The sequence below is a fragment of the Cannabis sativa genome, chromosome 5 (assembly GCF_029168945.1).
Source record: "Cannabis sativa cultivar Pink pepper isolate KNU-18-1 chromosome 5, ASM2916894v1, whole genome shotgun sequence".
In the NCBI taxonomy this organism is placed as follows: domain Eukaryota; kingdom Viridiplantae; phylum Streptophyta; class Magnoliopsida; order Rosales; family Cannabaceae; genus Cannabis; species Cannabis sativa.
Window position 1 is genome coordinate 67,491,380 of NC_083605.1, and position 10,431 is coordinate 67,501,810.

Below are 10,431 nucleotides of genomic sequence, written 5' to 3' on the forward strand. Positions count from 1 at the left end.
TATGTATACTTTTAAAATTTAACTATAACTAACTGTCAATTTAAAAAATATTAATTTTTAAAAATGGAATTTCAATCCAATGACTGATAATAAAATAAAAATAAAGTTGGTGTGGTTACTTTTACCACACTACTAAGTTATTGTTACGTGTATTGCACAAATACCTAATTAAAGTTTTAGTTTTTATTTTTTATGCATTTTTTTTAATTTTAAAAATTATAAGAAACTACTTATCAATTTTTTTTTTAAAAAAAATTAATATTTAAAGTTTTAAAAACTTGAGTAAAGTAAATATAAAGTTTAAGAATATTAAAATTGAACATATCCCAATATTAAAAATAACATTAGAAATAATAATAATATTACAAATAATATTTACATATTTTATATATTTAAATTAATTTAAAATTAGTATAAGTTTAATTAACATAAAACAAATAATATTAATATTATATTTAAATTAATGTACGATAAAAAATAGTAATATTTTTATATATTTATAAAACTAACCTTACGAACACCATTAAATTTAACAAAATATTCTTATATTTGTAATATTCTGTTAAACCAACAAAAATCGTCAAATAATCACATTTTATGTATAAAATTTAACAAAAAAATTTAATATTCTTAAAATATTCTGTTAAACCAACAAAAATCGTTAGATAGCCACATTTTATATATAAAGATATCGAAAATATATTTATATTAGCATTACTTCTATCTATTTCTCTCTAACTCACTCAACTCTTCTCTTATCTCCCACTCCCTATAAAACAACCTCAATTATATAATACAAAAATAAAAAAAAAAAATCTTTTATTTAGATAGCAAAATTAAACATAAAAATTCAAATTATTCTAATAATACTTTTTCATGAGTAATACTCATTAAGAGTGCACTTATATATAAATTAAGTTATTGTTACGTGCATTGCACGTGTACTTAGTGATATTTTTAAGTTTTATTTTTGTTATGTGTAATTTCAAAATATAATAAATGATAAGAAACCACTTAAGTTTATAAATATATAAAGTTTGAAAAAATTAAATATAAATTTAAAAATATTAAAATTAAACATGCCCTCAATATTAAAAATAACAATAAAAAATAATAATGCTACAAATAATAATATTTTTAAATTTTATATTTAAAAATATTAAAAATAAGCATACCCTCAATACAAAATAATAGTGTTATAAATAATATATTAATATTTATATATATATATTTAAATTAATTTAAAATTAGTATTCAATTAACTAAAAAAAATAATATTAATATTATAGGAAAATTCTTTGGTGAGAGCACCACTTTTGCTATTACTCATGAGGGAATTTTTTTTTAGTTTTGATTGGTTGGATAGTGGAGATGTATAGGGTTATAATGAGTTGTAGAACATGTTATTAATTGTTTTAATATTATTATTATTTTTTTGTAACTTTAATGAAAGAGTTAATTAGTGGGATTTTATTTTCTTGACCAAAAATATACAATGAGTTTCTCAATCTGATTCTTTTTTCTTTTTTCTAAATAAATTGAATATATTTCAATCTTAGTTTTTTCAATATCTCCACTCCATCTAATGCCTTAGTCCGTATTTTCCACAGTTAAAAAAAAGTTTTTCATTGAAGTATCTCTTGCATTCCTCTGATAAAAAATATATCTATATATTTTTTTTCCATAACAGCATTATACACAACAATTTAAAATTAAAATACATAATGAAAAATACTTGTGGCTAATAGAAACAGGAGGAAGAACAAAATATTTTTGGGATTTATGGAATTGATGAAGAAGATTCTTTCAATTATCATGAGAGGTGATAGGGTGAAATTGAGAAAAAAAAAACTGTATTTTCATATGATTAATGGGTAGAATACGTAGGTATTAAATCTAATAACTTCTTTATTATTATTATTATTATTATTATTATTATTATTATTATTATTATTATTATTATTATCATTTTATTTTTATTTTTTTTTCAAATAACTCATTAATGATACTCCATCATAAGAAAAAATATCATTTCTGGTTACAAAATTGCCTCAATTTACAAGAGCAAAAATAGTGCTCTCACTTAAAGAATACCCTATATTCATAAAACTAATCCTACAAACCGTTAAATTTAATAAAATATTCTTATAATCTTAAAATATTTTGCTAAACCAACAAAAAAAAAAAAATTAGATAACGACATTTTATATATAAAGATATTATAGTTTCTCCTCACTTGCGCCCCCAACCCCCACCCCCACCTGAGGATTTCCCACATAGGATAGTTCTATATAGATATTTCTATATTTTATGTTTTTGTTATCAAAATCAAATACCACATAATGGTAACCCGAACCATGGTGTGCACTTCATGGAAATTGAAAAATGATCGAAATAACATAATTCCTCAAGGGAAGAGAAGGAAAACCACTATCCAACTTCACGTTTGAGGATGTAACTTTAGTTAAAGATGAAGACGATGCATTATTTAAGGAAAATTTGAACATGATCCTTTATTTTGAACCATTTCAAACTCTGAAAACTTACAAATGATGAAAGATGAATTCAAATAACAATAACCAAACAACCCCAAATCTATCTATGGTTCTCCACCAAGCTCCACTCGAAGATTATCGTAAGGATAAACTTTTGGTGCCTGGTCAAATGGAAAACAAAGCCAAACATAAGATAATCTAAAGAGAAAACTCAATATGTACAAGATTATAAACTCTCAAAAGATGCAAACACCTCCTCAAGTACAGTTCGGTAGATTCACAGTATTGCATACACATTGGTTTTAAGCACATCAAAGTATGATTAATCGAGAGGAACAGAAGTAATTAATAAGTTGCATTGCAATTTTTGATGAGCATGCAGGTTCCTGGTTCATTGTCATTTTCTAAGACTTATCTAAGAGTCAAGTTCTCACTGCCATCAAGGTAAAATATTTCAAAGGAAGCAGGAGTGTGCGCTCATATCTCTTTCAACACAAGTAATGATGCTCGCATTTATAATGGAAACTACATGAGCATTAGAAGAAAGTCTTTTCATATGGTAACTAAACGAGGTAGGAAATCATTTAAGAAAAGTAAAGAAAAAAACAAAGTAGGAAACCAGTAAAGGAAAGATCCCACCATGGCCACAGGACACAGAAAATAAGCCTATTTTATGGTAGCTAAATTCGGTACAAAGCCAGTTAAGGCCATATTGCACAAAAACGAAACACCTATTCAAAACACTTGAAACATTTGTTGGGCAGTGGAAGCAGCACCACAACTGAAATCCACTAAAGAAGATCAGAACTCAAACAAAAAGAGGTTTTAACTCAGCATCAAGATATAAACACACAATTTCTTAATTATAAAACACTTAGTTGCATTCAATGTAACCAGTTTTCCAAAGCCAATACCAATAATGATTCATAATCAAGCAACTCAATTCAAGAAGACACATTTGATTATCATCATGTCTATGTTACACCTAGTCATTTGAATCAATGGCAAACATCAACACAACACCATCTTGTGCACACTCAAAATTACTAATACTATTATAAAAGCATGATTTTTTTTTCAAATAAACCAGATTCAAAGCGTGAGTTTTTGGACTTACAAAAGGTATCTTTGAGGCTTTGTCATTCCACACAGCCATCAATCCCAACGCAGCAAAACAGCTTAAACCCCCACAAAGCCAAGCTAGTGCTTCATACTACATAAAATTCAGAAACTCAACAAAACAAAATCAAAGCTTGATTTCAACCAATAAACCCAAAATTGTATACCTTTCCAACGGTATCGGCAATACGATCTATACAGGGCTCCGGTAAATTTGTCCCGTTGTCCCAAGTCAATTCATCGTTGACATGAAGCTGAAGAAAAAAGAGATTAACTTCAAAAATTAGCCTTTGGAATTCGAATATTTCAATTAGTTTAGGGTTTTGCGGAGAATCTGATAATTTTAATAACAAGTCTTACGGGCTTGTCGGGGACGATGTGCCTGCCGACGGGGAGACCCATGCCGGAACGGTGGCGAACAGAGGATGCGAGGGAGCGTGAAACGACGCCGTTGGCGCCCATGATCTTGGAGGCCACATTGCTCAATCTTCCTGCCATTTTTTGATTTCTCCACTTCTCGGTTCTTCTTTTTCCCAAATCAATACATTATACAGGGGTGAGAGTGAGACATTTTGATCTATTCTTTCGTTTGAAACGATGTCGTTCCTGTCGGGAGTGCTGAGGCCCAAGCCCGTTCTCCTATTTTATGGGTTTGAATCTGATCCATGTTATGTTCGAAAATGGCCCAATCACGGGCCGTGACAATAGTCCCAAGTGGAAATTAGAAGGGGATCTTACAAGTGGAATAGTAAATTTTTTTTATTATTTTTATATTTTTACTGTTATATTTTTTGTTTTACATTTTTACTGTATTAAGTTTGCAAAAATACTAGGTTAAAGTTTCAAAATTACAAAAATATTGTGTTTCAGTAAAATAAAAATAACTCTAAAATAATTTAACAAACAACATAAAAATAACTATAAAATAACAAAAAGATAAACTACAAGGTAACAAAAAAAAACAATGACCTAATTGCAATATACAAAATAATATCAACTCATCAATATATTTTTGTATCACGAATTTTTCTCACTTACTTTAGACTAGGGGTGTGCATAAATTTTCCTAAACCGTTCAAACCAAACCGAAAAATCCGACTAAAAATACAAACCGAAAAAACTCGACAAAATTATAAAGCGCCCAATCTGTTAAGTGGACAGGTTAAAAATAGGTCCAACCTGCTCAATTAAACTAAAATAACCCGCCCAACCTGACTAGTGGTTTTTTTTATATTTTACTTCTATTATATATAATATATTCTATCTTTACATTTATCTACTACTGTAGTTTTTAGTACTAATTGTATTTATCTTTGCATTTATATAATTTGTTTTGGCATATAATATGTGTAGGTATAATAAACTATAAAACCTAGGCTTTTATTATTTTTGTTAAAAGTATATTTGATTATTTATATATACATATGTGTTATGATATGTATGCATAAAATAATAAGTGATAAATTCTATGAGTTCCTTCCTACTATGATTATAGTCAAACACTTTTTTATTTGACTTTACCTTTTTTTTAAGAAAAAAAAATCCGTTTTCGTTGGGTTGGTTGGGTAAATCGGACCAAACCGACCAACTTGTCGGTCGGTTTAAGATTTTTTTTCTTTATTTGGCGGGTTACTTAGAATTTTGTAACCCGACAATTACATTGGGTTAAAAAATATATGTGGTGTAAACCGACCAAACCGACTAACGTACACTCCTACTTTTGATAACTTGATATATAATTTTGTACTACTATTATTTTTTCATAGAATTTGTTGTTACAATTTCGTACTTTTAATTTTTTTTTTCTCTTTTCATTTTTGAGTTAGTGGAGTTAAAATAATAATTTATTTTTTAAAATTCAAATAAATAATTACATTAATAATAGAAATAATAAAATCTTATGATTTCAAAATGGAGTATATAATATAATGGGTAACATATAATTAATATGTTAATAATATCTACTACTGCACATTGTATTAATTAAAAAAATTAAAAAAAAAATTATCATTGTATTTTAATAAAATGTGTTAAAAAATTAAATATGTATATCTAAACTACAAAGCAACACACATAAATAAAAAAAATTATTAGGAAAAAACTAAAAATATACACCATAAAGAACTACACATGAATAAAAAAATAACTACAAAATAACTGTTAAAAAAAATTCTGAAAACTATTAAAAAACAACATAAAAATAACAAAACAAAATGTGCATACATACAACAAAAAAATTGTGTGAAATAAATTAAAAATATACACCATAAAAAATACACATAAACTAAACTACAATTGTACAAAAAAAAAACACATAAAAACAATTATAAAATAACTATAAAACACCTAAATAATAATATAAAAATAAATATAAATAATAAAAAAGACAACTATAAATCAATAAAAAAAAATAACAAGACATCAACCTTGCTATAATATGAAAATAAAAAATTAACTCTAAAGAAACTGGAAAATATCCAAAAAAAAATACTACTTTTATTAATCATGTAAAAAAAGAGAAAGATATAAGAGGAGTGCTCTTAATTTTTTTCTAAAATAGAGAAAGAGTGTTAAAAACAGCTTGAAAGTAAAAGAATCATATTTTAATAAAGGTTAAAAGAAATTAATTAAGATTTTTTTTATAAAATTTGATTAATTAAAGAAGAATAGTATAAAATAGTTTGAGTGTGAATAGTAAGAAAATGGAAAAGAGAAAAAAAAATATAATAAGTATATGCTTATTATATGTACAATCATCAATTGTACATATCAATTCTAAGTAATGGGTACTTGTTCTTGATCGTCAGCTTGTCAATACTCACTAATCAGTACACATTCAAACGGATTCGTCCTTCTTTTTCACAAACAAAATTGGAGCTCTGTTGCCCTGGGTCGGGTAAATCCTAGATCCAGCATCCCCTGAAGTTGCATTTTCATCTCCTTGAGTTCTGCCAGAGCCATCTGATACAGTGCCTTTGAAATTTCTCCAGGTTCCAAGTCAATGACGAAATCAATTGTCTGCTGCAGCGGTAATCCCGATAACTCCTTGGAAAATGCATCTAAGAATTCTTTTACTATACTGACATATCCATTAGCCCAAATATTTTGAGTTTGCTGAAGTCAATCCCAACTGATAGGAACCCTCAACCTGCAGTAGGTTCCTAATCTTCAATACCAAAATGATCAGTAATCTAATCCAAAACTGATTCCACAAAACCCAAAGGTTCTCTATTATCTAACCAAGAAGTCAACTCATTCTCTTCTGATTCAAAGTAACTGCGTACTTAAGCGAGAAATCCATCTCAAAATAATACCACGCTTTGTTAAACTAACTCATCAAAATCATCACTCCCTTTCCTCTTCCCAACTTTTAATGAGAACAGGCCTAGTCTACTTTTTGGAGATAACTAATTCTCCACTACGTAATAGGGTCTCAAACCTAAATTATAATAATCACAAGGTCTACCCAGTTTATTACTCACTCTATCTATCGTGTGCGAATGTGTAGCTCCAGAGTCAGATAATACTAAATAAGAGAAATGTGTAGCTCCTGAGTAACGATAACCTCACAAACTGGAGTGAGTATAACTTCTTTTTTTTTAGTTGAGGACAAGTTTTATTTAAATGACCAATAATTCCACACTGAAAACATGACCCTTCTATCACTGATCATGGACAATCCCTCTTGTAATGTCTCATTACACCACATTAGAAACATGCTTTTCCTTTACACTCACATTGATGACGTTTCTTACAACTGGGACATTTTGGAAAAGTATTAAGGCCTTTATAGCCAACTCGTAAAGCTCCTTAAACTTGTTTTCCTCAAGACTTTCTATATGGTGACTTCGTCCAGTCATCAACAACAGACCGTCCTACCAAAAATACTAAGGTAGGGACAATGGGCACCGGGAAGAAGAGGTGCAACATAAGATCCCTGCTGCCATATCCTCTAAATTTCCTCACCTTTACTTTAGACTTTAGCTTGCATTTCTACAAACTTGCACTCCCAATCTTACAAATTTTATGTTGAAATAACATAACTTATGCCAGGAGCCCTCCAATAGCATATACTTCTGTTGCCAAGGCAACAATAATTTTAATCTTCCAACCGCTACTAGCCTTGACCGCATTGCTCTGACTTTCTATATTAGGCAAGGTATCCATTCTATAGGACAAACCTGTCAATTTATAAGTTAGCCTGGTTAACAGTCCAAGTTTTAATCTTACTACCACATACATGGAATTTTAGGCAATGCACTATTCAGCTACCATATTACTAACATACTTCTTGTTAACGCAGATTTTTATTAACTAAATATATAAACTTTTTTTTGTAATAAATATATTACAGAATTAATTGAAATAAATAAAAACCAGATATTTTTACGTGGCTTTGTAGTTAAAATCTACATACTCCACGAGTATATCTTATTATGGATAATAATCTAGATACAGAGTACAATTATGTCAATGAATATAATATATATATATCTTTTTTTCTCAAATTTACCATCCATTTTACCCTGAATTTTGTTCCTATTTATAGGTGTATAGGGTGACAGTTATTTTCCTTAGAATCTAATCATTCATAACTGTTCATGAAATGTGGACATTCCCTACGTTTCAATTTTATGCACATGGGATAATATTTCATAACCACCCAACCGCTCTTTTTCTTTCTCCTTAAACGGTTGTGCTGACTAAGTAGGTTGTTCCTCACTAAATACGAGTTGTCCTTCTTTACAATTTTTGTAGAAAAAATGTTAAGTATAGAAATAATGCTCCTCGCAATCTTCTTTTATCATGATGGCATTAACGAGGTGGTTACTTCTACGTATAGAGGGTGAGATGGATGAATATAGTTATTCTCTCTATGTACACATATGTGGATCAATTAGTTTCAAGCTCTTATTCCTATGTATGTGGGTCAATGAACTGTAAGCTCTTAGTTATCTTGTCTTGAACACTTTTATTATGTACTCTATCTATCTCAAGATGGAGTTATTATCACGCAAATCTTTAACTAGTAATAATTATTATTCTTATCTTGCATCTACTTATGTGGCAGCGAGTTTGAATATTTCTATTAACCGTAATTATTGAAACAAGTTATTTATTTTGCATTTAATAATGTAATTTAATAATGCAATTATTGAGCTGATTCATATTTCTCCTCTAGTACACATGTCAGCTTCTGGTTGATAGCCAAATTTCGGGTATAATTATTAGGAGTGTAAATGGGTCGGGTCGGATCTGATCTGGCTATGATCCGACCTGATCTAGATCATGTAAGAATCTACCCCGCATTGTCCCGCTAGATCAGATACTCGGATCGAATCAGATTCGACCCCGATTCAACTCGACTTATTCGAATCGGATCTGATCCAACCCGACTCTTTTTTTTTTTTAAGAATTTTAATATTAACTTATAATTTTATATCCATTTTAATTTTGTATTAATATTATTAAATAAAATACTTTGGTATTGACATGTATTAATAGATTGTGTAAAGATAATATATTTTTAATAAATTCTACCCCAACACCGACAACGGGCCGGGTCAGGGTCCAAGTTTGGGTCTGGGTCCAAGTTAGGGTCTTGGGTCCGAGTTCGGGTCTGGGTTTGGATCCAAGTTTGTGTTCAAATCTGAGTCTGGGTCTGGGTCTGGTTTAAGGTCCTGGGTCCGGGTTTGGGTCTGAGTTCGTGTTTGGGCTTGGGTCCCAGGTCAGGGACTGGGTCCTTGGGTCAGGGTTTGGGTCTGAGTCTCGGTCCCTGTCCTAATCCCAGGTCTCGAGTCCTGGTCCCAGACCTAGTTCGGGTCAGGGTCCGAATCCCGGGTCAGGGTCTAGATCATGGATCTGGGTCGCGGGTTTCGGGTCCCGGTCCGTGTCCAGGTGTAGGTTTGGGTCCGGGTTCGAGTCTCGGGTCAGATTTCGGGTCGGGTAGCGAGTCAGGGTCTAGGTCCGAGTCCCGAGTCATGGTTCGGGTCCAAGTCTAGGTCCCAAGGGATTTGAATCTGGGGTCCGAGTCTTGAATTAAGCTTTTTTTAAAATAAATTCAAATCGGGTCAGATCAGATCTGATCCAGTCCAGAAAAAAATTAGGCGGGGCAGAGCGGATCTGATCCAAGATCCAATAAGTATCCGAATATTTCGGATCAGAGGTGATCCGTCTGATCGGAGTTCCTACCCGCTCCAACTAAATAGATTTTTTTGACATGCCTAATAATAATTGCTCCCTAAAAAGTGCTTTTTAATTAAAAAGGACTTTTTAAATGTCTTTAAGGGTATGATGGTATTTTTCCCATTTAAAATTTGCATGCTTAGAATTTGGCGGTTTAAAAATTCGAGGCACATCATTTCTTATTTAATGCTCAGATTGTTCTTTTCTTGTACAGTTCCCATCTGTTTGATCAGATTTCATTTAATCAAACAGTTACCACCTTTTATGTATAAATTTAAAGTTGTGCATCATTTTGCCATTTTCAGCCCACGAACCTTCAAGCTTCAAAAAAATCTCAACCACCCTCTCTTTTAAATTTGCATGCCCTCTCTGTCTCTCACATTTTTCCTGCAGATTACATCTGATTGTACTCATTTTCTTTAAAATCATCAAACAATTCTTCGATCTTCGAAATTTCAATCGCGAAATTTTTCTCTGCCCAGAATTTCTCATCAAAATAGTAAGTGACACTCTTTATTGTTGATTTTTCATCTGTGCTTTCAATTTTAATTTCTCGGTATGTATTTTTCTTGTCTGCATTGTTTTGCTGCTTGGGTAATTTAATTTTGAGTGTTTGGATAATTCTACGGCT

General features: G+C 30.4%; 1 protein-coding gene across 1 annotated transcript; it reads right to left on the reverse strand.

The window, feature by feature from the left end:
- Positions 1-2,346: 2,346 nt before the first annotated feature.
- On the reverse strand, positions 2,347-4,217 carry LOC115717394 (NADH dehydrogenase [ubiquinone] 1 beta subcomplex subunit 8, mitochondrial). Its single transcript, XM_030646360.2, has 4 exons — positions 3,975-4,217; positions 3,782-3,868; positions 3,613-3,708; positions 2,347-2,656 (listed from the first exon to the last, which is right to left on the reverse strand). The coding sequence occupies exons 1-4, from the start codon at positions 4,110-4,112 to the stop codon at positions 2,600-2,602; spliced, it is 378 nt and encodes a 125-aa protein (XP_030502220.1). The 5' UTR covers positions 4,113-4,217; the 3' UTR covers positions 2,347-2,599.
- Positions 4,218-10,431: the final 6,214 nt, after the last annotated feature.

What these genes read in the sequence shown, in the direction of transcription:
- LOC115717394 (XM_030646360.2), bottom strand. Translation starts at nt 4,112, where the DNA reads ATGGCAGGAAGATTGAGCAATGTGGCCTCCAAGATCATGGGCGCCAAC. An exon ending in ACATCGTCCCCGACAAGCCC is followed by an intron (nt 3,869 to 3,974) that starts GTAAGACTTGTT and finishes TTTTTTCTTCAG; the next exon opens with CTTCATGTCAACGATGAATT. An exon ending in AAGCCTCAAAGATACCTTTT is followed by an intron (nt 2,657 to 3,612) that starts GTAAGTCCAAAA and finishes CCATTTGACCAG; the next exon opens with GCACCAAAAGTTTATCCTTA.